The 26,709-nt window shown below is 59.1% G+C and overlaps 1 protein-coding gene across 1 annotated transcript; it reads left to right on the forward strand.

The window, feature by feature from the left end:
• The first annotated feature begins 71 nt into the window (after positions 1-71).
• MAP2K2 (mitogen-activated protein kinase kinase 2) lies at positions 72-24,505 on the forward strand. Its single transcript, XM_079917515.1, has 11 exons — positions 72-425; positions 4,139-4,349; positions 10,420-10,566; positions 14,631-14,708; positions 15,370-15,421; positions 15,499-15,623; positions 16,341-16,554; positions 18,635-18,699; positions 19,963-20,024; positions 20,941-20,986; positions 22,802-24,505. The coding sequence occupies exons 1-11, from the start codon at positions 334-336 to the stop codon at positions 22,910-22,912; spliced, it is 1,203 nt and encodes a 400-aa protein (XP_079773641.1). The 5' UTR covers positions 72-333; the 3' UTR covers positions 22,913-24,505.
• Positions 24,506-26,709: the final 2,204 nt, after the last annotated feature.

Below are 26,709 nucleotides of genomic sequence, written 5' to 3' on the forward strand. Positions count from 1 at the left end.
GGGCGGGGCCCGGCTCGGCTCCCCGGCGCTGGTTATCGCGAGAGGCCCGCGATCTCGTAGCTCCCCCTCCCTTCCCTCTGCCTCCCGGGCTCCGGCTGCAGCGTCAGCCTCGGTCCGGCCTCTGTGGCTGCTGTGGCCCCGATCCCTCGGCTTCAGCCCCTGCGTCCCTTGGCGCCTCTCGGCTCCGATCCGCAGCGCCGCCCATCCTCGCCCCACCGGCGCCGGCCTAGGCCGCGGCCGCAGCCCCGCGCTCGCGTCGGCGCCGCCCGCTCCCGGCCCGCCCCCTATGGGCCCCGGCTAGAGGCGCCGCCGCCGCCGGCTCTCGGATCCCCGATGCTGGCCCGGAGGAAGCCGGTGCTGCCGGCGCTCACCATCAACCCCGCCATCGCCGAGGGCCCGTCCCCCACCAGCGAGGGCGCCTCCGAGTGAGTGGGCAGGGCCAGGGCCGGGTAGAGGACGGGATGGGGGTCCCAGAGTACCGAGGTCGGGGGAGGGCGTCGAGGAGATGAGAGGACGGGGGAGTGGGCCCTGGGTGGGAAGGACGGGGGAGGGGTCCCAGAGTTGCGAGATCGGGGAAGGGGGTCCCTGAAAGGAGGGGAGGGGGCCCTGGGTAGCAAGGTCGGGGAGGGGGTCCTGAGAGGAGAGGAGAGGTGAGGGGCTCGGAGTATCGCTGTCGGCGGGAGGGAGGTCCCTGAATGGTGAAATCGGGCTGGGGGAAGGTTCTTGCTGGGAGAAGATGGGATGGAGCGTCTCAGAGTAAGTGAATCGGTCCCTGCGGGGAGAAGACCGGAATGTGGCGCCCTAAATAGTGCAGCCAGGATGATGATGGGAGGGTTTCTGAGGGGAGAGGATGGGTCAGGGGTCCGCAATAGTGAAATCGGAGGAAGGAGGAGGAGTCCCTGAGTAGTGATGTGCGGGGAAAGGCGCGGGGGGGGGGGGGGGTCCTTGCATTCCAAGAACGGTGGCACGTGGGGTTCCTGAGAGGAGGGGATGGGGCAAGCGGGGTTCTTGGGAGTGAGCATGGGGTAAGGAGGTCCAGGAAAAGGGGAAGGGGGCACCTGAGAGATTTGAGGGTGGGGAGGGATCCCTGAGGGGGTGGGGAGGGTCCTCAGGGAATTGGGGGGAAGGGAGCCTGAGAAGACCCTGCTGGTGGAGGGTGGAGCTGAACCTGGGGAGAGTGGTTAGGAGGCCTGGAGGAGGCATAGAGGCTTGGGGGGGAACAAGGAGCGAGGGGGATTTGAAGGGGCAGGGGTGGGGAGAACTGGGCACCCAGCAGGAAAGAAGTCGGGAGCCTGCTGGGACCCCTGAAAGCAGATGAACAGAGATTCTGGATCGAATGGATTAGCAAAGCCTTGAGGGGCTAGAGAAGTGTGATTGGGTTTGAGGCAACTGAGGGGGACAGGAGGACTTGAGGGGAAGGAAGGGGACAGAGAAAGAAGCACGGGGCATTGGGGTTACCTGATGGCAGAGTTGCGTTGTGTGAGGTCACGCCGCTTGGCCCCAGAGCATGTCCCTATGACCTCCCCACTCCCGTTCTTCATGCCGGAGCGGCCAGGCTGGTGTCAGAGGTCTGTGGCCGGGATCTGTGTGCCGTGCGCCTTGCCTGTGGTGTGACCCATGAGAACCAGGTGTGATGGGCGAATGGCATGTTTGGTGCCTCTCAGGGGACTTGGCCTCCTGCGACCAGATGAAGGAGGAGCGCCTTGATGCATATGTGTGTGAGTTCACATCTTTCTCAGTCCCCGAGGGTGCAGCTCAATGTGGGGACGTGTTCCTGATTCTCAGAAACTCCACTTATTCTTACGAGACATCTCCTTCATCATATTCTCTTCTCTTTTTTTCTTTTTGTTTTAATGTGATTTGTGATTTCCATCCCTTCAAGAATTCCCCCAGAAGAAGCCAGCCTTTGGAATTCCAGGGTTTTTTTAAATAACCACAGTGGAGTTGCCATGAAATGTAAAATGGCTTAATCAGCTGACTCCAGAATGCATTTTAGATGTCATAGGCCAGGCTGGACACATTCCAGGGTCTGAGGGTCTGGCTGCAAGAGCTGCCTCTTCACTCCTATGGTGAAGGGGTCGTGGCACATACATTCCTTCCTTTGCCTTTCCTTCTCTGTCCATCGGTGTCCTTCTTGTTCCCCCTTTATCCAGGTCCTGGCTCAGGGGACCACTACTATGAGAACAGGCTTTGCAGGCTGGAAGGGCATAGGTGTTGCTCCAGCCTCTGCCACTTCCTTGCCTTGTGACCCTCAGGCAGGTTACTGAGCCTCTGAGCCTTGTCCCTCCTGGGTGGGCTGGGTCTACAAGAGAGGTGCCTCCCAGGAGGATTGTGGGAGTTAAAGCTCTTGTACCTGCTCAGGAAGTGGCACCTAGCCCCCTACCTCCCAACAATCTCTTCGAGGTACCAGCTCAGGTGACATCACCCAGCGGCAGGTCATCTTGCTCCTGTGTGCCCTTTTGCTTACATCTCTTTAAGTTGTAGGCAAGTCATGGTTGAACTTGGGCCTTGGAAGTTTCCTGCCAGAACTCCAGTGTCCCCCTTCGTCTCCTGCTTGAATTCCCCCGGGGGGGTCTCCCCTAGGTGGGCGGTAAACCTTGGCTTAAGTGCCCTGGAGAGTGGTGAGTGGGGACCTCTGGAGGTGGCCCATTCTCCTCTAGTGACTTCCCTTAGAGCTGCACTCACTGTTTGGGTAGAGCCCTTGGCCACAGCCAGCGCTTGAAATGTGGCTTGTTTGTCCAAATTCAGGGGAGCTGTAAGTATAATACATATTCCAGAGTAACTAATTTCACCAGATAAACATTTTCTAACGTGGCTAGAAATTTTAAAAATTGCATACATAGCTCACGTTCTTTTTCTTTTGGGCAGCCTCGGGTTAGTGCTCGTGCGCACTGAGCATTGAGCTGGCGTCTACCTTCCTGTTACAGTGTTTTACTCCAGGATTTGGTTCAGAGTCAAGGCACTCGTGAAAATAGCTAACTGTCAACCTGTCCTTTGAAAGTTCGTTGAAATCACCCAATAAAGTGCAGTATACATGGTTTTTATATACATTTATTTATTTGTTTGTTTGTTTATTTTTGGCTGCGTTGGGTCTTCATTGCTGCGCACGGGCTTTCTCTAGCTGCGGCGAGCGGGGGCTACCCTTCGTTGCGGCGCGCGGGCTTCTCATTGCGGTGGCTTCTCTTGTGGAGCACAGGCTCTAGGTGCGCGGGCCTCAGTAGTTGTGGCTCGCGGGCTCCAGAGTGCAGGCTCAGTAGTTGTGGCTCGCGGGCTCAGTAGTTGAGGCTCACGGGCTCTAGAGCGCTGGCTCAGTAGGTGTGGCTCACGGGCTTAGTTGCTCCTCAGCATGTGGGATCTTCCCGGACCAGGGCTCGAATCTGTGTCTCCTGCACTGGCAGGCAGATGTTTAACCACTGTGCCACCAGGGAAGTCCCACATGGTTGGTTTTTAATAACCAGCTCTAGGAATGCATGTACGTATAAATGCCTACTGTTTACAGTAACGCTCAAGATATAATAAGAGCATGCTGCTGGAAAGGAATGCCCTGGAATTGTCTGCACTGTTTAAATTATGCCCCTCTCCTTTCCTCCGCCCATGCCTCTGTGTAATTCGTGTAAATTAGAGGCACAGATGCTACGGCTTCTGTCATCTGCCTCTTGGTTCTAGTTCTTTGCTCTGAGGCCACTCCAAATGAGTTTGCTCCTCCATCCCTGTGAAAGACAGGTGTCCTGACCTGGGGCTTCACTCCCCGACCCCCAGGCTTGTATCTCCGGTTCCCTTGTCTCCTTCCCATGTGGTCCAGAGCTCTTGTGTCAGGAGGAAGGGCTCCCGGGTCTGAGAGCAGGGCCACTGAGCTAGAGCTGGTCCTCGAGGTTCTGAGGTCTCCTAACCTTTATGAGTGGGGGAGAGGGACGGCATCCCCAGTTCTCAGGGACCTCAGCTGTGTGTCTGCGGGTGGTCTTTCTTTCCCATGAGATCGTAGGCCCTTCAAGCACCAGAATCAGGTCTGATTCACCTCCCAGCTACAAACCCCAGGCCTGGAATGTGCAGTGGACACACGGTGACCTCGGCTCGGGCTGAGTCATCTTTTGGTAGCACATGCAGTCTTGGCTAACCCTCGCCCTTGGGGTCTCCGCAGAGCAAACTTGGTGGACCTGCAGAAGAAGCTAGAGGAGCTAGAACTTGACGAGCAGCAGAAGAAGCGGCTGGAAGCCTTCCTCACCCAGAAGGCCAAGGTCGGGGAGCTCAAGGACGATGACTTTGAAAGGATCTCGGAGCTGGGAGCCGGGAACGGTGGGGTGGTCACCAAGGTCCAGCACAGACCCTCGGGCCTCATCATGGCAAGAAAGGTGAGAGGCAGCTGGCGGTGGGGTGACGGCTCTGTCCCCGTACTCTGCGGGTGCGAGCGGTGGCGACAGGTGCCCTGGCAGCAGGAGAGAGGGGCCTCAAGGGTGCCGGCCTCTGCCTTCTGACGGGCTCCCAGGCTCAGAGGCCACCCCCACCAACGTGGGTTCTAGTTAGAATGTGGTGATGCAGCCTGGTCCCACGCAGCTCTTCTCTTGGAGGCCGCCCCCTGCCTTGCGGGATGTCTGAAATTCAGGTTTCCGGGAACAGACTGGCTTGAGAAGGGTAGCAGACAGAAGAGAGGAGAATCGAGACCCCTTAGAGCCGGGCTTCCCCTGACTTCACAACCAGAAGGCCCTGCCGACCAGGACTGGCTGCTGGTAGCAACGGCCACATCGGTGGGGTGGGGGAGGGCGGTTCCTTGGCAACGGGGTACCCGAGCCACCTGTAGTAGCCAGGGTTCTCCAGAGAAACAGAAGCACTAGGGGTGTGTAGGGTGTGGGGTAGGTAGAGGTACTTTAAGGCATTGGCTCAGGGACCGTGGTGGCTGGCAGGTCTGAAATCTGTAGGGCGGGCCAGTGGGCGCAGACCCAGGAAAGAGCTGGTGCAGCTTGAGTCCAAAGAGAGTCTGGGGGCTTCCCTGGCGGTGCAGCTTGAGTCCAAAGAGAGTCCTAGGGGCTTCCCTGCAGGGAGCGCTGGTTCGATCCCTGGTCAGGGAACTAGGATCCCGCATGCTGCAGTGTGGCCAAAAAATTTAAAAAGAAGAAAAAAGAGAGAGAGAGAGAGAGAGAGAGAGAGAGGGAATCTGGAGGCAGAATCCTCTCTTTGCGGGGGGTGGGGGTAGCGCGACTTCAGTCTTTTCTCTTAAGGCCTTCAACTGATTAGATAAGGCCCACCCACTTACGGAGGATCACCTGCTTTCCTCAAAGTCTGATGATTTCCATGTTAGATCACATCTAAAAAATACCTTCACAGTGACATCTAGATTGGCATCTGACCCAACAGCTGGGTACCGTGGCCTAGCCAAGCGGACACACAAAATCAACCATCACCTCCCTGTTCAGTGCAAACCCTGGTGCTGAGAAGTCCCTCATCGGGGCTCCTGTGCCGCAGTGCAGCCTCCCTGCTACATGTAGGGAAGGGTCCCTGAGAGACATCGGGAGTGGAGAAGAGGAGGTCACCACCTGGGGATGGTGGCTCCTGCACACGTGACTGGGGGACGTTGAGTTGACACGTGATTCAGCTCCCACAGACGTGTTCTTGCAGACATAGAAAGCCCCCTTTCTGGAAGCCCATCGTCCCATAGTTTCCAAATTGCGTTCTTGGAAACCTGACCACCCTGGTCCCCGGGGGGATCTGCGCAGGGCCCGCCTTTCCTGGGAACCATGCACTCGGTTTCCGTGTGGCGGGGGGGAGGTTAGTGCAGCAGCTATTCCTCCTGCCTCCAGAGCCCCGCCCTCCCTCCTGAAACCTACAGCCACATGCTTTCTATTTCTGTCTGCTTACCACAGGCAGCCTTTTCAAAACCAGAGCAACCCCCGAAATCCCTGGTCTGCCATCGCCCAGGGTACAGGGAGTGGAAGGGCAGACGTGAAATTCAGACGGTGATGGAAGGCAGGGACTTGGGAACAGAGTGTACAGGTCAGAGTGCTCGTCAGGGTCGGAGGGTTCTCAGGACAGCCAGGACTCTTTCAGGTGGCTGCTGACGTGCCTTGTATAACCATGAAATCTGAGAGTTTGTCTACGGCTTTCTGAAAGCCTGCGAAGTAAGGCTTCCGGGTTTAACCTGGGGGGCCCAGGTGTAGTCTAGTTAGTGGTGCTGCCCCGATGTCTGTGTCCTGGCTGTGATACAGGCCTCAGTCACAGACAGCGTCACTGCCAGGGGAAGCTGGGTGAAGGGCACACGGGACTCTCTCTGCTGTTTTTGCAGCTTTCCTGTGCTTGCATAATCCTTTCAAAATAAAAGGTTTAAAAAAAAAAAGGGAGGACTTCCCTGGTGGTCCAGCCGTTAAGACTCCGAGCTTCCACTGCAGGGGGCGTAGGTTCCATCCTTGGTCGGGGAACTGATCCCACATGCTGCGCGGTTTGGCCAAAAAAAAAATAATAATAGAATAAAAATTTTTTTAAGAAAGGGAATTCCCTGGAGGTACAGTGGTTAGGACTCAGCACTTTCACTGCCAAGGGCCCCAGTTCGATCCCTGGTCAGGGAACTAAGATCCCGTATGCCGTGTGGTACGGCAAAAAAAAAAAAAAAGTTCTAAAAACTGGGGGGAGTGAACCTCAGATTTTGTTCCCCATCAATTGTAACCCCTTCCAGTTGCCTGTGGCCTGTGCAGCCGCACCCAGAGTCATGCAATTCAGGGCGTGAATTTACTCCCTGGTGGCCCTGGAGCCCTCGGCCGGTCTGCGGAGGTCAAGGGCTCCCAGAGTGCCATTTCTCCCAGGAGCTCTGTTTGCCTGTATTCAGCTGAGGACACAGGTGGGAAAATTGACATGTCAAAGTGGTTTTTGAGAAACAGTGGCCTCCGTCCTTCCTCCACTACCTTGGGTGGAATTCCGAATTCCTGGGAAGCCGAGTAGGAATTCCACACATTCTGGAAGGCCTGCACAGATCCTGCTGTGGGCCGGCGTCCCTCCAGCCCCTGTGATGGGCAGGGGATTATCCTGACCACTACGACACGAGCAGTGACACCAGGTCCCTAAGACCCGCAAGAACCGGGCTCCATTTCCACTGTCTCGTCCGTTCGTAAATGTTCTCTGAACTCGTGTCTGGTGTCACGATTCCTCCCGCATCCTTGCGGGGCCCTGGGCACACAACCTCTGCGTCAGTGGGACCGGCAGAGATCCGCGAAGAATTCGGTGACCGTGTTGCACCTGTGGGGCTCTCCCAACTTCCCTGTGCTCTGAGCGGAGGGATGTGTTTTCAGCCTCGTGTATGTGTGTGTGTGTGTGCGTGTGTGTATGTGTGTGTGTGTGTGTGTGTGTGTCTCCCTCCCCTCGGCATCTGCATGCTTCCAGAATGGAGGTTACAAACCTGCCCAAGGCCACATCCTAACCCTAGCTGCCTTCTTTCTAGTGATGGCCCTGGGTCAAAGCCGGTGCACACGTTCTCATTTGCATGGGCCAACAGCTCTGTTTTACTGAGAAACTGAGGCTTAGCTGGGTCGGTGTCTGAATTGGGCTTGAACCCTCTCGGGTCCTCCCTTTGCAGTTGACGCTGACCCAGTGGAAGCTGTCAAGGCCTCGCCTCCGCAATCCATTTCCCTCTTTACCTAGTTTGTGCCCCCTGCCCCCATCCCTAACTCGAATGCCCCAATCTGCAGTAGGAACACCCTTAGACTCCTAGATGGGGTTTGAACCCCTAGCACCGTACTTACTTAACCAGCTGTTGGAGCTCGCACGGCCCAGGTGCTGCCGTGGAAAGAGCGTGGGTTTTGTTTGGCGTTCCATGAGCCAGGCCCCAACCCTCCCTGACCGCTCACCAGCTGTGTGCCCCTGGGGGCGTCATTTAAGTCTCTGAACCTGAACTTGCTGGTCAGCCCAATGGGGGCAGTTCTCACCGCCACTCTCCAACCCCTATGGGTCATCATCGTCAGGGCGAATCGCAAGCACCAGTGCTCAGAAACGTGGCCCTCGTCCCATTCCTGCTTTTTCTCCACACCCCCTCAGTGGTGGTTCGTAGGTAATCCATGAGGCTCACTTCACATGGCAGCTGCCCCTGCATCCGTTCTTTACCATATTTTTCTGGAAAGCCTCTGACTTCTTTTGGCCTTATGCACATTAAGGCCCTGACTCCAGGCTTCCAGGACCCCTGGGATTTGTCCAGATCTGCCCAGTTTTGTCCAACTCCCCCACTTCTGCTTCTCTACCCCCACCACCCCAGTGATTCATCTGCGGCTCCTTTGAAGTTCTTTGTCGAGAGCGGCGCTGTCCACGATGGCTGCCCCTGGTCAGACGCAGTGGCCGAGCCCTTGAAACACAGTCGATGTCAGACAGGGCGCACCGTACGTGCAGAAACACAAACCAGGTTTCACGGGCTCCGTGTGAAAAAGTCATTAATATTTTTACATCGCCCTCACGTCCAAACAGTCAATTTTTGATACACTACACCGAGTTTCAACAAAATACATGAAAAATTCATGTCACCTGTCTCTCTGTACTCTGAACGCAGCAGCTAGAGGATTCAAAATTAAATTGGTGGCCCGTGCTGTATTTCTCTTGGGCCTTGATGGTCCTGACGCTGGCATTGCCCACCGTCCACCTCGCTGTGCCCTCCCGCCTGGCTTGCAGGATGAACCTGCCGCGCTGCACACGGATGGCAGCACTTGGCTTTCAGACCCTCATTTCGCCCTCTCCAAGCGGGTCTGCGTGCACGTGCTCACAGGGGCGGCCGATGGAGGACAGAGCACCTGGGGTTCTGGTGTGTTCCACCGTCCCGCTGGTGGTGGCCAAGGGGCCGGTGCGGTGTCCCAGGGCCCACAGCCAGAGCTCTGCTCTGCAGGCTGGGTCAGGTGGGGAACCTTCATGTGTAGGCGTGAGGTTTTGCCTGGGGGCGGCATAGGCACCAGGCACCGTTTCGCTGGGAGCTGCTGCAGTTCTCAAGGTTTTGAAGGTCGTTGGTGCCCCACACACGCCCCGTGCCCCCATGAACTCGGCACACAGCCCGCCAACAGGCAGCTCTTTGTCCTTCCGCCGGCATGCCCACCCCACCTTGTCCATCTGGCAGAGTCCCACCTGTCCTTCGAGGCCCGGCCTGAGTGTCGCCTGAGCCCTGGACCCCCCTCTGTGATTCCTCCATCAGCATCTCCACCACAGCGGGGTTGTTTTGCTTGTGTCTCTCCCTCTCCTGGTGGTGCGTCTCCTCCAAGCAGGACCATCTGTGCTGTCTCTCCCTGTCACCAGCCCCGAGTGTAACTGACTCTACAGAAATGTCTGTTGAATTGATAGTGGTCATTTTCAGGTACCGGGGATCTGGTTCCGCCTCTCTGATGGACAGGTGGAAATCGCACGCTTTTCTTGTCTTATCACCATGGCTGTAGCATCTAGGACTCGAAGGAACCAGGACGTGCACCCGCAGCCTGACTCTCCCCCGCTGTACGGGGGATCTTGGCTATTTGGGGTTTGTAGCTGGGCGTTGCTCTTGGCTGTCTGTCAGCTGTCTTTTCTGCATCTCTCTGGACGATCCTTTCTTTTCTAACCTTTCCAGATATTGCGATGAATTTGGTGGCAGTCCTCTCTGCTGACTTGAACTCAAGGGGAAGGGGAGCTAGGATCCTAGGGTGGCAGTGGAAGGCTATCTGTTCTCTCTAGGCCAGGGGTGGGAAGGGATCCAGAAAACCCAAGGGGCGGAGGGGGGCAGAGGTGAAGTAATTGCCGCATCGGACAGGGCATTACCTGGTCTGCTCCTGGGAAAGGCTGGCCCTTTGTATGATTTGATTAACAGAGCTCCCCCTGTAACCAAGTGAATAATGTTGCCTCTGATGATATATTTTTGTAAAACAGCATTATTGAGATGTACTTCACCTACCATACAAACGATCCTTTTAGAGTATTTAATACACTGATTTTTAGTATATTCACAGAGCTGTGCGTCCATCACCATCATCAATTTTAGAACATTTTCATCACCCCAAAAATATGCCCCATCCCCATCAGCAGTCACTCCCCTGTCCCCCAGCCCCAGACAGCCAGGAATGCACTCTCTGTGGATTTGCCTGTTCTGGACATTTCCCGTCAGTGGAGTCACCCACCATGTGTCCTTCTGTGTCTGGCTTCTCTCACTGAGCGTCATGTTCTCAAGGTCCATCCACATCGCAGCGAGTGTCTGTGCATCACCCCATTTCACGGCTGAGTGATGTTCAGGGCGTAGAGAGACATTTTTCTGTCCCTTCCTCCGTTGATTCAGGGCATTTGGGTTGCTTCCACCTTTCAGTTGCTGTGAAGCCGGTTACTGTGAACATTCCCGCTCCAGTCTGTGTGTGGGTGTGTGTTCCCCGTTCTCAGGTACATAGACACCCTTCCTTCCCGGCCCCCCTCAGTGGCCCGATCCTGACCCCGCCTCCCTCTCCCTTGCAGCTGATCCACCTGGAGATCAAGCCAGCCATCCGGAACCAGATCATCCGTGAGCTGCAGGTGCTGCATGAGTGTAACTCCCCGTACATCGTGGGCTTCTATGGGGCCTTCTACAGCGACGGCGAGATCAGCATCTGCATGGAGCACATGGTGAGTGCGGCGGGGCCCGGGGCGCCTCCCCTCCCACCCCGGAGTCCCCGTCCTGTTCCCGGGGGACCCTCTTGGAGGTGGACGAGGCAGTGCAGCCGTGTGTGCATGTAGACCCCTTTGTTTCTTAAGCGCCAGACACCCTCCTCCCGACGTTGCTTTTTCCCCGGATCCATGGTAGACGTTACTCTCTGTTGGCACAGAGCCGGCTCCGTCTTTTTCCCCTCCGTCTAGCGCCCTGGCGTCCCTGCGTACCTGTTGGGTAATTTATGAAACGCTCTTGGTGGACACTAAGGTTGTTTCCGGTCCCCGCGGCTTTCTGAGTAATGCAACGTTGAAAGTCCTTGCACCTAAGCAGGCATGCCCGAGGGCTGAGGCCCGCCGCCGGGCTGTGCGACTAAACACTTGATCCCTCCTTCCCAAGTGCCCTCTGCGTGGTCTGGGGACCCGGGTCTGCACCCCAGCTCAGACCCATGGGACCAGGCCTCTGCCATGGAGGGCGGCCGCCCATCTCTTTTAAACCATGGTTGATTCTGATGTGCCCCCTCATTAAGGAGCTCTGGTCTCGAGGCTCAGAAGTGGGTGGGATCAGGTGTAACGCGAAAGCAGAAGTGGTCAGAGCCGAAGGCCCCCAGAGGAAATGCCGCCGGCCCTCTGCCATGCCTCCTTTGTCAGGTAGGGCCCTGCCCGCTCCCGGCTGTTCAGGCCCCGGCCCTCAGGGCCCTTGCAAAACCAGGATGCCGCGTGGCTTTTGGCGGGTGGCTGTGGTTACGCCTCGCCTCCAGCTTGCCGTCCCCTCTGATGGTTTTGTAACGAAGGCAGGAAACGAATTTGAGCAAGAGCCCGCGAGGAATGCATGTGGGCCGGGGGGAGGGCTCCCCCACTGCCTTGCCCCAACCTGGCTGCCTGATTCCCGCCTGGCACTGCCCCATGGGAGCCCCTTCCCCACCTGGGAGAGGGCAGTCGTATCTGCCCACCCACCTGGTCGACACTGCACAGACGAGTATCAGGGCGAGAAAAGGATGTGACATCGCTGTGGTCTGAGGGGAGCCTCTTCTGTGCTGTCTCTCTCCCTCCCTCTCCCCTTCCCCCCCTCCTCCCCTGCTCGTCCCCACTTCAGCTACCTCCATCCCTGCTCCCTGAATACCCTGAGAGTTTGGAGGCCCCTCTTGGCCTTGTACAAAAGAGGCAGCATGGGACTTCCCTGGCGGTCCAGTAGTTAAGACTCCGTGCTCCCACTGCAGGGGTCACGGGTTCCATCTCTGGTTGGGGAACTAAAATCCCGCGTGCTACACAGCACGGTCTAAAAAAAAGAAAAGAGGCAGCATCACAGCCCCACCCCCTCCCCCTCCGTTCTTGGTGGGTGTAAAGCATCAGTTCCAGGTGAGGCGCCTGCACCCCGGCAGCGCACCGACGGAACCGCTGGGATGCAGGGGAGATGCTAGATTCTCTTTGTTTGCCATGTTCGTCCTTCAGAGCTTCACGGTCGGGCTTTTCTTGTTCGCTTTCATAGCGAGCATATGACGACAGTGGAACGCGTAGATGGCACACAAACGCAAGGACACGGGCTCGGGTGTGGCCCGCGCGCCCCTCTTTCTGCTGACGGGTTACAGTCCACGGAGGTGAGCCTTAAGTGGTGGGTGGCTGCTGGGCGGGGAGGGCGTGAGGAGGACAAGATGACGGGAAGCGCTGAGAGGGCCTGTGCCACCCACACCAGTGTCCTCGTGCCCGATGGTCCCCTGCAGGGTCTCGCCCATGGCGGCGAGAGGACGCTTGCAGTCCCCCCACCTCTCATGCGGGACTGGACGAGTCTCGCACCTTGTCTGTCAGGCCAAAGATATGAGGACGGGGCGAGCTGGTCCACGAATGTTGACGGAGCGTCAGCCGTGACGTTGTCACCACCGCCACCGTTTCCCCGAATTCCTGCATCACCTCCATTTCTCTCCCTGTCGAGGGCACACATTCGTCTCTATGCAGGGTCGTGCACGAATTGACTCTCGTCTCCCACCGGGTAGATTCCAGCTCCAGCTTGTGAGAAAGGCCCGCTGGCTGTGACGAGCAGCCCCGATTCAGCACAGGAGAAACTCACCTGTGGGCACGGGAAACAGCGGGGCTGGCGGCTCCCCGGTGCCCAGACCTATTCCTTTTCCTGGGGAAACTAGGGGCTTGGACCAGCAGACAGCGGGTGTCTCAGGGCTGGAGCGGCCAGGGAGCAGCCGACTGACCACTCAGAGGCAGCTCTTGGTATTTTCTTGGGTCCTGGTCAAATCTACTGAAGAATGCACTCCCTTGTTCTACAATAATGAAAAATCAGACACGTCCGTCAGCAAAGGGGAGGTGAAGAATGACACCAGGCCGCTTTCCAGGGGAGAAGTGAAAGCAGCATATATGCACCGGATGAGAAAATCCCCCGAGAGGAAAGTATGCATAATGTGAGCCCCCAGATAGATAGATAGACTTAAAGCTCTGGATCAGCTCTGCACCCCACGGAGGATGAACCACGCTGACGTCAGGGGCTGGGTGGCAGTGGGGCTGCGTGGAGAGGACCCGCGATGTGTCCTGAGTCGCCTTGAGACCCCAGCCTGGGGCCTGGCCCACCGTAGTCGCTGCGGAGACGTTCTCCCTGAATGTCGTCCAGCAAACATACCACAATCCTACGGAAAGTTCAGAGTATGAGGAGCTGAGTCAGGGAGCAGGGATCACGAACGCTTTTTTTAAAAAACCCTTTTAAGGTTGATGAAACAAAAAATGAGAAAAAAAAGTGGAATTCCCATCTCGCCCTGCACGCAGAACAGGGCTGGGCCGGGCAGCCTGCCGACCAAGTGCACCGGACCTCCTGGTCCCGTGGGTTCCTCCCCGGCCGCACCCGCCGTCACTGCACGCACAGCCCCCTCGTCCTCAGGCTGGGGCTAGCCTACAGAGTCCCTCGTGGGTTCCCAAAGCGTTGGAGGGCCTGGGGTTTTCCACAACTCCCACCGCGGCCCTTCTCCCCAAGCACAGCTGGAGCAGAGTGCCAGGGAGGGGGGACCAGGCGTCTCCGAGGCTGCAGGCTTCTCGCGCCCCCTCAAACGGAATAAGAGGCCTCCTGGGACAGCTGGTGGCCACAGGAGCCCTAGAGCAGCATGGAGAGAAAACAGGCTCTCCACCCAGCTGCGAGTTCAGATGCTGGCCACCTCCCACCACATGCCCGAGCCTCAGCTCCGGTCTGCCGGCATCCTGGGGGGGCCTCGGTGTGTCCTCGGAGCCCATCTCTGAAGAGGCGCCTTGGGCCAGTCGGTGACACCCGGGGTTTTGGTCTCCAGGTTTGCTTCCGGGTGACCTTGCACAAGATACTTGGTTTCTGTCACTTCTTCGTTATCTTGTGGATTTGGGGCCATGCCCTGGTCAGGGGATCAACTAGGGTGCCCTGTGTCACGTCCTTTGCTGAACATCCCAGTTTCAGGGTGGCGAGCAGTGGCTACACCGGCAGGACAGGGGGCCGAGCCATCGTTCCCCCTCCCCCGTGCCCCTCGGCTATCAGGCCTTCCTGGCGGAGCTGGCTTGGCCTTCTGTCTGTGCCGGGCACTTGCAGGCGGCGCCCCTGTGCTCGCGCTCCCCTTCCCGAGGCTGCGGCTGACTTGCTGGGAGGGGACCCAGGCCCAGAGCTGCGGGTCTGGCTCAGGTACGCTCTCTGGTGCTCGGGCTGCAAGCTGGGCGGCTCAGCCGCAGGCCTCATGGAGCACTGCCCGCCTGCCGCTGCCGTGGCAACCTCAGGAAGGCTGAGTCACGCCGTCCAGCCACGGGCCTCAGTTCCGGGAAGGATGGACCGCCTGGCGAGCACACTGGCACCCTTTCCGTTTCCTGAGGCCCCAGAGGTGGCCGGGGCCGCGGGAGTCCCTGCTCTGAGCCAGTGGGTTGCCTTTGGCTGTGGTCTGGCCTCTGTTTTCCGTGGAGGAAATTGAGCACCAGCTCTCTGGGAACCAGGGAAATGCTTCGTTTTCCTCCCTGCCACTCTGGCGTCCCTCTGGGGAGCCCTGCCTGGCGACGGCTCAGGGCAGCTCTACCTCTCTCTCCTGTGCTGCCCCTAGGACGGTGGCTCCCTGGACCAGGTGTTGAAAGAAGCCAAGAGGATCCCCGAAGAGATCCTGGGGAAGGTCAGCATCGCGGTAAGTGCGTGCGGGCGCGCGCTCCCGGCCCTGCGTTCTCATGGGTTTCTTCTTACTTCTGCCCCCTTCCACACGGCCAGGCTCGAGGAGCCTCAGGAAGCCGGTGGTGGGCGTCAGCCTCCGGGCAAAGAGGCAGAGGTGCCTGTGCCAGCCTCCACCAGCTGTGGGACTGAGTGAGTGGCGTCCCTTTGCCTGTGAAGTGGGGGTGATACTTCCGTGCCCCATACAGGCATGGGGGTTGCAGGAGGAACCGTGGCACGGCGCCAGGCACACACTGTCCCACAGTGCTGCCATCGTCGAGTGTCGCCTGTCTAACTCGGTGAAACAGCCCCTGTATCCTTCACGCCGTCAACCTGGGGGCCCCGAGCACGGTCCCGGCACCAAAGGGCTCAACAGAGGATGCCTCTCGGGCTGGGGTGACCCCTGAGGCGGGGCAGTTGACTGGACACTTACAGCCCTACTGACAGGGCCTTGGGCCCTCCTCAGACAAGGGGAGAGCGGTGTCCTCCTCAAGGGTGGGGGGCCGTGTGAGAGTTGGGGAGGTGGGTGACTATACCCACCCAAAGAATGTCGTCAATGTCACATGGCCACTTCGGCCTGGGCCTCGGGCCTGTCCAGAGGACAGTCCCCCTCACGGCACCGCCCTGCGGCTTCCCTGCAGGTTCTGCGGGGCCTGGCGTATCTCCGGGAGAAGCACCAGATCATGCACCGAGGTAAGGGGACGGGCGCCCCGGGGCCGGGAGGGGCTGACGGCGACCCGCAGTGTCCACACCACCGGCTCTGCTCCCAGATGTGAAGCCATCCAACATCCTCGTCAACTCCCGAGGGGAGATCAAGCTGTGCGACTTTGGGGTGAGCGGGCAGCTCATCGACTCCATGGCCAACTCCTTCGTGGGCACGCGGTCCTACATGTCTGTGAGTCCTTCCAGCGTCCTCCCCACCGCCACCCCGACCCTCATTAGCTCTTCCCCGTTTTCCAGAAGCTTTTCCAAAAGCCTGCCCCTCCCTGTAGTATAGTTTCTTTTGCGGGCTTTGTTCTCTCCTTCGAATTTCTAGTTTCCATCATCTTCTCATCTGGGTTTTTGTCTCTCTGGAGACGCCGGCCTGGTTCCTGTCCGCTCGGGGAGAGTAGTCAGTTAATTTCTGAGCCAATCGACTAGCCCTCCGTTATTTTAGGCACTATCTGGGTGATTTTATTTTTTTATTTTCATTTTTATCTCTTTAATTTATTTTGGCCACACCGCGTGGCCTGCGGGATCTGAGTTCCCCGACCAGGGATCGAACCCGCGCCCCCTGCATTGGCAGCGTGGAGTCTTAACCACTGGACCGCCAGGGAAGTCCCCATCTGGCTGATTCTAAGAGCAGATTCTGAGAAGTCCGTCTTGGGATTGTTGGGAGAAGGAGACGTTCCGGCGTCTTTCCTGGGTCGGTCGCTCTCCAGAAGCACTTTGGGTTGCGGGGCTTTAAGGGGCTGCTGTCAGCACGGCTGGAAGCAGGTGGAGGGAGGGGGCGGAATGGCTTTCTGCCGCTGTGTCCCTAAGCGGGATGGGGCTGCAGGGGGACCACAGGGACACTCTAGGGTGCCAGCGCCCCTCCATCTCCCTCGGGCCGTCTCTGCCCATCTCCCCTCAGCCGGAGCGGCTGCAAGGCACTCACTACTCGGTGCAGTCAGACATCTGGAGCATGGGCCTGTCCCTGGTGGAGCTGTCCATTGGAAGGTACCCCATCCCCCCGCCGGACGCCAAGGAGCTGGAGGCCATATTTGGCCGGCCCATGGTCGACGGCGCGGAAGGAGAGCCTCACAGCATCTCGCCGCGGCCGAGACCCCCCGGACGCCCCATCAGCGGTATGGCCTGAGACTGGGACTTCCGGTTTGGATGGGGCACGTGGCGCCTGGGGACAGCAGCTGCCTCCCCTCTGGCCCCTCTTAGCTCCACCTGTCCCCCTGGGCCGCGCTCACTGCGGTCAGCAGTCCTCAGATGGTCCTGAGGCTTCTGGGGACAGTGCTGCAAGCAACGCCTCGAACTGTCCTGTCTGGGGCAGCTGCACCTGTTGCTGCCAGCTGGCGGGGTCGAGACACTCGCCCCTCAGCCAAGCCGTGGGGTGGCGGGTGGTTTCTCCAGCATTTTATCACGAGAACGTTCAAGTGTACAGAAAAGCCGAAAGGGTTGTCCAGCAGGCAGTCTTCTGCCCCACACCTGGACTCTGCAGTGGCCGTCCTGCTGTGTTGGGCCAGGCCTTTCAGGGAGCCCAAAGTGAAGGCAACTCGACTCGGGTCTCGGGTGGCTGGTTAGATTCAGCCCAGCACACAGCAGAGGTACGGGAGGGCAGCGGGGCTCCCAGGAGCCTCCCGGTACCTCAGGCAGCCACCTGCGAGGTTCAGGCCGATGCTTCCACCACGTTGGGGGCTGGCGAGGGGTGAGGGTCATGGCTCAGGTGGTGTAATTAGGAAGGGGCGCGTAGGACTCTGGGATTTATTTTTATTTTTTTATTTTTTTGCGGTACGCGGGCCTCTCATTGTTGCGGCCTCTCCCATTGCGGAGCACAGGCTCTGGACGCGCAGGCTCAGCGGCCTTGGCTCACGGGCCCAGCCGCTCCACGGCACGTGGGATCTTCCCAGACCGGGGCACAAACCCGTGTCCCCTGCAGCGGCAGGCGGACTCTCAACCACTGCGCCACCAGGGAAGCCCAATTTATTTATTTTTTAAGTCAAGTGACAGGAAGAGACTTGAATTGAGTGAGAGCCCGAAGGCCCATGCAGTGGACTGCAGTTGGTTGGTTGGTTTCTCACAGCTTTATTGAGATAGCATTCACATACCATATGGTCCACTCGATTCAGGCTTAGAACCCACTGGACCTCTATACCTTCACAAGGTTGTCCGACCATCACCTTTATCTGACTTCAGAACATTTCATCACCCCAAAAGGAAACCCTGTCCCCTACCCAGCCCCTGACAACCATGAACCCAATCCCTGTGTCTGTGGATTTGCCTGTCCTGGACATTTCCCATCAATGGAATCACACACCCTGTGTGTCCTTCTGTGTCTGGCTTCTCTCACTGAGCATTGTGTTCTTGAGATCTGTCCACACCGTGGCAAGTATCGGTGCCTCGTGGCACCTCGTACCTCGCTCCTTTTTTATGGTCACATAATATTCCACCGTGTGGTATCTATTTACCGCTGACGGATACTTGGGTCGTCAGATGGCGGTTTTCACAGTATTCTCAAGCCCAGACCCTCCCCTTTCCTGGTGCCGCACCCAGACTGCTGGGGTGTCTTGATTTCCTCCGAGGGGAGAACCCCCGCTCCCACATCTGTGTCCTCAGGCCCCGGCCCTGCCCCTCCCTTTCCAGCCCAACTCCCAGACGGTGCTCAGACCTTCCAGGCGGGGAGGAGTGGGACGCTGTGCCAGGCCGCTCGGCCTGCCAGCACCTCCCCCAGCCCCGGCCCTGGCCCACGTGCCCATTTCAGGACAGGGGACAGAAGGCGAAAGTCCAGCTGCCAAACGCGGGCCTGGCCAGCTGGGTCTAGGACAGGGGTCAGCCATCCCAGCCAGCCACCATCCTGAGCCCGCAGGTCCGTGCCAGGTTACACTGCTGCCCTTGCCTGCTCGGCCCCCCGTGGCCCCTCCCCCCACTCCAGGGAGCAGGGGGTCGGCTTTAGCACAGCCCAGCCCCCTGCCAGATGTGTGCCTTCTCAACAAGCGTTCCTGTTCGTTCTGGTGTTTTGTTTTTTTAATTCACCAGAGGCTCAGGAGAGATGTTCCTCTCCCAGGAAGGCAGCTGGGCCCAGGAGCCTGCCCTCTGGGTTGGGCCGGGTGCGGGAGAGGGTGCTCGGCTGCGTTCAGCACGCTCAGGCCCCACCGCCCGACGGAAGCACGGTGCCCACCTGCCCGTCTCATCCGTCTTTGCTTCTGCCCCGGGCAGGTCATGGGATGGACAGCCGGCCGGCCATGGCAATCTTTGAGCTGCTGGACTACATCGTGAACGAGGTGCGTGCCCGGGGCCCTGCTGGCAGGCGGGTCTCCACAGCAGCAGCATCAAGCCATTCCCGTTGGAAAGTGTTCCCCAGAAAGAAGAGCGTTCGATGTGTAGACTGTGGGTTGTGTCGGGAAGGGGCCGCAGGGAGCTGTGGAGACCATTGAGTCCAGTAGGATGCGCACACCTCCCCTCCCCAGGGGGCTCTTTTTTTTATCTTTTCACAGGGATGAACCCGAAATTCTCACTCTGAGCCCAATGGCCCAGCGCTGGGGCCCTGTGGGTGAAGTCATAAATCATCCCACTTCCTCAGGGAAAGTTGAGGCATCACCTTCCTCTCTGGGAAGGGGGCACAGGGCGCCCACCCAGTCCTTCTCCCCACCACGTGAGAGGGCAGCATGGATACTCCCATTGTACAGATGGGTAAATCCAGGCATAAGGATGGGAGTGGGCTCCTCAGGCCTGCAGCTGAGACAGGGCCGAGCAGGACCTGACCCTACAGCCCTCCCTCTCGGCGTGGCCGGGTCACCCTCCTGGCCCTTCTCTGATGGAAGTGTGTTTCCAGTGGCCCTTTGGAGTTGGGGTGGCCAAGCTTGGCCCAGGGTTGGGTCTTAAGGTGAGCAGCTCAGAGCAGGGTCAGTGGCGACAGAACAGGGCAGGGTGGTTCCGGTGACACAGCTCTCCCTGCACCTGGCAGCGACACCCAGGCCCGGTGAGCACGTCCTTCCAGGGAGGCCGCCGGCACCTCCCGCCCCTGAGCAGGAAGAAGGCCCACTGCCCTCCTGGACGGGGCCTGAGCCTGCGCACGGCTGTCCCCACCCCGGGACCTGTGCGGGGCCAGGCCCCTCAGGCTCCCCCTCTTTTCAGGCAGACCCCCAGCTCTCTCCAAGCACCTCCGGAGGGTAGTGGCCCAGACCGTGTAGCACGTGGTCAAGAGTAACCACCCTCATCCATAAAATGAGGATGAGCCCTGTTCTCCTTCACTCCTGAGCCCGTCGTGGTCCCCGAACAAGAAGAGCTTTTTTTTTTTTTTTTTTTTTTTAAGAAGAGCTTTTGAAGGAAACTCTGGGAAAAGGCCAACCCAGTTGGCAGGGCTGCCCGGGGAAGTTGCTGGAAGGGGGGTGGTGGGCGCCCTCTGCCTCCAGGAAGGGTGCATCCTGAGGGTCCCCAACAAGTGCCGAGCTGTCCTCAGAGGCACAGGCTGGGAAGCGCCTTTTCTCCCTGATTCCAGAAGCATCCTTGAGCTCTCACCCCCGCCTTTCTGTCCTGGCCCGCAGCCTCCTCCCAAGCTGCCCAACGGCATCTTCACCCAGGACTTCCAGGAGTTTGTAAATAAATGGTAAGACGCCATGGCCGCCAGCTCGGGGCGGGTGGGGCAGGGGCCAGGCGGCCTGGCCTGCTTCCTGGGACGACCGGGGCCTCGGGGATGCCGGGCTGTGGCGGCGTCTGGCAGGACTGGAGCTCACCTGAGAACCCAGATCCCCCCGCCAACCCCCCACCGAGGCTGCTGAGTCACGGCGTCCAGCTGCCACCCCCAGCTTGTCCCCGAAACCCCGCGCAAGCCAGGATGGCAGGCTCTCTGGAAATAACGCTATTCCCGCCTTGCCTTCTGCCAGCAGGCAGCCCGATGTCCTAACCCCTCAAGCCCATAACCCGTGGCTCCTAGGCAGGCCTTCGGAGCCGGTTTCTGGGGGGTGGCCCTCCCACCCTCTGAAGCGTCTGGGTGACGCGGCCTCGGGCGAGCAGGCTGTGGACCCGGAGGGCCGGCCCGTTGAGCGCCCTGCACGTCAGGACGCGACGCTGCGGCCCAGGGTTGCGTACCTCGCAGCCAGCCTGTGACTGTGCGTCCAGCGCTCCCCGTAAACCTATCTGTGCCCTGTGAGGTTGCCAGTTTGAAGAACTGCCACTCAGCCCTGAACTGCTTTGAGCAGCAGCCTTTCAGACCGTTCCTTTTAGACCTTTTAGACCGTTCCTCTTTCGTGAAGGGAAAACTTCCGCTTCCACAACAGCGGTTGCTATTGGGCCTCTGATGGAGCAGCGTGGGGGGGTTTCCCACCCTCTTCCCCTTTCCCTCCTGTCCTGGTCTCAGCTTCTTGCCCTGCCCTCCCGGGGCATCCTGCTTCACACCCAAGGGTGGCAGTGGAGCCCCTCACCCACGGGGGCCAGGCAGGAAAGGGCAGCAGGATGCAGGCCTCTTCCCCCAAGGCCACTGACTGCCTGCCTGTCTTCTCTCTCCCACCCCCTGGAACCCACAGCCTAATTAAGAACCCAGCAGAGCGAGCAGATCTGAAGATGCTCATGGTGAGTAATACCCACAGATTTTGGACTTCCAGAGGTCCCTGGCAGGCCCTCCTCGCCTTGAGTGACACCTGAGCTGGCTCTGATGTCTCCTGGCCAAGCTGGAGAACCCCTGTGGGTCGCCCTGGCTTGCTGGAGGGCACCATGCAGAGTGGCCATGGTCCTCTCAGCTCCCCCGGGTACAGAAGGGCCCGTGTGCCTGGGGCTAGGGCTGTGTCTCAGAATGGCCGGCGTCCAAGGCGTTGGGGGCACCACTGGGGTGTTTGCCTTCCTCTAAACCCATACTGTCCAACGTCCTTGAAAACCAAGGTGGTCTCCGGCATTGGCCTTCCCCCGGCAGGGCTGCCTGCCAGCCTCAGGGTGACCGTCACAGTGCCTTCCGCCCATGTCCACTGTGGACGTTAGGCCTTCTTCCTCCATCACCAGGCCTGACCACCTGAGTCACCCCCGATGCTGAGTCAGCCCCTTGTTTATGCGTCTTGTGGCTCGAAGAGTTTGAAAACACTGCCAGCTACAGGCGTGAGACGTTGGTTGTCAACCTCAGGTGTCCACACAGGAGAGAAGGAGCCTCTTAGGGTGGTCATGATGCGGTAGTTTGAATAACCGAGCCACGCCCTCTGGTGGGCTCCTGTGCCCCTGCCTGCAGGACCACGCTCCCCCCTCCCCACCATGTCTTCCACCAGGCCTCCCTCCTGCTTTCCACCTCAGGACCTTTGCACAGGATGGCCCTTCTCCTTCTGGGACATGTCCTGGTGCTCTCCCCCCAGCTGTGGGCCTCTGCTTCGGCACCGCCTCCAGGAAGGCACCCTGTCTAGCCCACCCCTCTGTTAGCTGTGGCTGCAGCCTGTGTGTCCCAGCTGTAGTCAGTTTTCTGTGGCCCCAAGAGTGAGCCTGGCCTGGAGTGCCTTGTGGGAAGGGGTCTGCGTCCATCTGCCTCTTTCTAGAAGCTCCTTACTGAGTCCAGTGACGTGTGTTCAGGGCACACACGACATAAGAAGCACGTGTTCACTGTGGAACATGCGGACCCACGGAACAGGGGAGTGAACTTTGACATCTGCCATTGTCTCCCCCCCCACCCCCCCGCCCAGCTCCACGCAGTTCACACAGTGCGGGACGACATCCACGTCTCTGCCTGCGTGACACTGTGGGCCGTGTGGGGCTGACTGTCTTCCCGACCACGAGTCCTGTTCCCTTGGTTTGGTGTTTCACCCAAGCCTGTGCCCACCTTTAGGGAGGTAGGGGTGGTCTCGCCTCCCCAGCTGGCATAACAGGTGGATGTCACGTGGGAGGCCTAGACCCCCGCCCTTCCGAAAGGGAACCGCTGTCAGGGTGACTGTTAAAGTTACTTAAACTGACGGATGAGGCGCGATCCTGCTCTCCAGCCACACGGGCCCTGTTTCAAGGGCTCAGGAGCCTCAAGCGGCCGGTGGCTGCCGCCTGGACAGGACATGTAGGGCACTTGCTATCCTCAGAGTTCCGTGGTTCCAGATCAGATGTTCTCACCCAGGTGACTCTGCCCCCATGGGTCTCTGGGCCACGTCTGGGGATGTGTGTGGTTGTCACACCTGCGGGGGGATCCTGGCGTCAAGCGGGTCGGGGCAGGGATGCTGCTCCTCACCCCACAGCGCCCGGGACGCCCCACAGAGGGTGAGCCGACCCCACGTCACCCTGAGCTCCAGGGGGCATAGAGTGGCCTCCCCCGTCGCCTGAGACCCCGTCCCAGGCCGCGTGGCCCCGGGCCCGGGCCTCCCTGCTCTGGGGTGGGGACCCGGCCAGCCAGCTAGGGCGGGGCCACTCACATCGTTCCTTCCCTTTCAGAACCACGCCTTCATCAAGCGGTCCGAGGTGGAAGAAGTAGATTTTGCCGGCTGGTTGTGTAAAACGCTGCGGCTGAACCAGCCCAGCACGCCCACGCGCACTGCTGTCTGACGGTCCCGCCACCGACAGACCCGCTCCCCATCCCACCCCTCCGGCTGCCCCCTCCGTGGGGATGCGCGCGTGGCCCTTGGGCCCGGGGAGGCCGACGCCGCTGCGCTGTCTTCTCAGAACCTGCTTCCTTAGGTTTAAAGAAAAAAACCGAAACAAAACAGGGAAAGAAAAAGCAAACGTGCCGGTTGTGCTTCTTGTGCCTTGTCCTTGGGGTGTCAGCCTTGATCCAGCCCGGGGTGGGCGCCTCTGCGAGGGCGGCCCAACCCCTGAGAGACGGGCATGGTGTCGGGCACTGGCTTTGCTCCTTTCCGAGGCCCTCAGAGGGACCCCCAGCCGTGGGTGACTTTCACCAGAAGAGAAGGGGGCTGCCCCCTTGGGGTGCGTGTGTGCCCCCAGCCTGGCATCTGCCCCTTGGAGGTGGCCGTCCCGGCCCGCAAGAGCTATTGGGCCCGGTGGCTCTCGTGGGGTCCCCGCCCCGGCGGCTCCAGCCTCGGGCCATGCAGCCTGTCCTCAGCAGTGCGTGACCTGCCCCCTGGGAGGGACCCCCAAGTCCTCTTCTGTGCTTCGGGGAACAGAGACTTCTGACAGCTCGCAGCAGCCTGAGCTGACACTCGCTCGGCAGAAAGGAAGCCTTGGGTTTCCAAGCTGTCCTGTGGTTGAAGCCCCAGCAGATCCTGCAAATAAGGCCCGCTCCCCTATGCCTGCAGGCCGACAGATGTGGGCGGGTGGCTCTGTGTCACCTCTGCTCGCCCAGCAAATCAGAAGTGACCACCCAAGGCACGTCACTGTCTCGGGCCTTGAACCGTTTGACCGCAGCTGATCGGAAATGAGATGATGGGGGTGAGGCTGTCCTGACTCCTGGTGGCCATTGGGGTGTCCAGCCAGGCCCCCTGCAGGGGTCTGCATGAGGTCCGAGGCCCGAGACCCAGCCTTTCCGCCTTCAGGGCTGTACCACCTCCAACGGAGAAGGCCGCCTCTGGGCCATCGGGCAGTAGGAAGTGGTGGAGGGCAGAGCTGCTTCTAAGGCTTCCCCTCCTGCAGGCTCTCTGAAGATGAAGCTGTGAGTCTCCCCACAACCCCAATACTTCCTGAAGGCTTGAAACAGGCCGATATTTATCTGTGATAAGTCGCAGAGGAAGGGTTCTCATAGAGCAGCGGTCCTGGGGCAAACCAGCCCCGCGTTTCTGGAGAAGGTGCAGCTGAAGGTGGGGGATTGTGGCCCTCTGGGAACTGCTGGGTCCTTTTCTTCCTAGGGAGACCCTTCAAGTCTCCTCTGTTTTTTCCTGTGGTCACCAAAGAGAAGACAAGTTGGTAGCTGTTCCAACCAGCTTTCCAGATTTCTGCCACCTCGTAGTTGCCCCCAAAGTCTTTCCTGATTTAGAAAAGAATAAAAAAGATAACTAAAAGTGATGGAGGTGTCGCTCTGTGGGTACCCCAGCTCCCTCCAGAGCTTCAGAGGGGGAAGGGGGCCTAACGGGTGAACTGTGACTCAGCGTCTTGGCCCGTGGGCGCCCGGCGCTGGCAGTCACAGGCAGCCCCATCGTTGGACCAGTCCTGTACACGTCAGGCTGTGGGCCTGACCAATGTCTGTTAACAGAGCCGACTGCCGTTTGCAAGGAGTGAGACCGCATTGACGGCGTTCCTAGGGGTGCTGGTGAATCGGGTCGGTGGGGTAAGGCCTCCAGGGTTGCTGGGGGAGGACGGATCGAAAGTAGGCGCCTCCCCCAGCCCATCGGCTCCAGCCGCCCACCGTCTGCTGTGTTGCTTTGCCAGGACCCCGAGGCGCCTCAGGAAAGGACCAGAGAGACACTTGGCGCTTACCCTTCCCACTCCGAGTCAGCCAGGAACACGCCAGAGCCTTGGAGACCGTGATGAAAGTGTCCGACTTTAACAGCCAGGGGTCTCCCTCCCCCGCCCCCCCACCCGCTTCCTGCAAACGTCGCTAGACTTGGCCCCCTCTGCCCCCACACCCGTCTCTCCCCGGTTCACAGTGGTCCCTGCCTGGCTGCTCCCATCCAACGATCTGGCCAAAGGTGACCACAGGCCGGCCTGGGAACGCTGATCCCTGCCCTGTCGAGGTCCTCTCTTGCAAGGGGGCAGGCTCTTCTTCCCGAAACATGTAACATCTGTTGGTTTTGGGGTCTCCCGACGTGTAGGGGTCCAGGCAGAAGGTGGGGTCAGGCAGCCAGGCTGCTGGCCCCTCCCGAGCTTCTTGTGAGAGACTGTGTTCTGTGTCAAGGTTCCCCGTGCCTCTTCCTTAAACCCCGAGACGGCCAAGTGCGTGAGATGATGCAGCCGCCCTGTTCGGGCCCCTGGGACCCCCAGCATCCCTCTGTCTGACCTCTTTGTCCAAAAACAAATCAATCAGGAAATGAATCCAAGAGCTTCAGAATCTCACCCGTTGGGTGTTTTCTTACTTGGGTTTTGAGTTTTCTTCGCTTCTGGGGTTTTGGGGTTTTTTTTTGTTTTTTTGGTTTCTTTTGCGCTTGGTTTGGAAGAAGAAGGTATCCAGCGTCTTGTCGATGCAAGTTTCTCCTCAGGTCCAAGTTTTCATCATATTAAACAGCACTTTACAACACCACGTGTGTTGACCCCTGTGTCCCCAGAGAGCAGACTCTCCCTGCCTGGTTCTGAGCCCCGAGCAGCTCATAAGTGACCTTGGAATAAGTGATGAGCCGGGAAAGGTGGCCCAGCTCAATCAGGGTGCCACAGGCTTTTACCCCCAGCCCTGGCCATGGGCCAGAAGCCATCTAAAAGCTCGGGGTCACGGGTGCCCGCCTGATCCAGTGGAATTCTCAGGTTGGACCAGCCCCGGCCCCGAGACCGTCGCATTCCCTTCTCTGAGTGTAACAGACGTTCCGGGGATGGGGCAGGGGGAAAATGGAAGGAAAGAAGGTGTGCAGAACTCAGAACCGGCAGGCAGATTCCAGGCGGGTCTCGGCCCCCTGCGCCCTCAGATGCCACTGGGACGCACGTGCATCATTCAGCTGCAGGCGCAACTTAAATTTCCTCGTGGCCACATTTAAAATAGGAAAAAGAGTTAACCCTTCTGGTTCCTTGTTTTGTTTGTTTTTTGTTTTGGCCTCACCGCGTGGTGCGTGACAGGCAGGATTTTTAGTTCCCTAATCAGGGATCAAACCTGTGCCCCCTGTGGTGGAAGCATGGAACCGCCAGGGAAGTCCCTGGTGAAGGTAATTGGATGGTATGTTTTATTTAACCCAATGTAGTCAAAATATTACCCTTGTACTTTGCAATCAATATGAAAATTAGTCTGGTGTTTTCCTTTTTTTTTTTTGGTACGGAGTTGTGATACCATGTGTTTTGCCCTCACCGTGCATCTCAATTCGGACGGCCCACATCTCCAGTGCTCGATGCCCCACGTGGCCAGAGGCTGCTCTGTCCTCTCCCAGCTGTCATCATGCCTACTGGGTCTCAGTGGGGACACTCTTGCCCCCCTCAACCCAGGGGACACTGATGTCTGGGGGCATCTGTGGTCATCACGACTGGGGGGCTCCTGGCATCCAGCGGGTGGGGCCGGGGATGCTCTTCCGCCCACCAAGCCTGCGGTGTCCCCCTCCTAGAGAGTAACCCGGCCCCCTGTCAGCAGTGAGGGGAGGAAGCTGGTTTAGCCCACGCCCCTCTGGGGATCCAACAGTGTAGAAGGCCACAGTTCCCCTGTAGCAGAAGTCAGACCCTGGGTCTTTTATGTCCAAGGCAGCCCTGCCTGAAGCCCCCAGGTTTCCTGTGTCCAGAGCCTGGGACACGGTGTGGCAGGGGGCGTGTGGGCAGGGGCGGCC

This window comes from Stenella coeruleoalba (assembly GCF_951394435.1).
Source record: "Stenella coeruleoalba genome assembly, chromosome: 3".
Taxonomy (NCBI): Eukaryota; Metazoa; Chordata; class Mammalia; order Artiodactyla; family Delphinidae; genus Stenella; species Stenella coeruleoalba.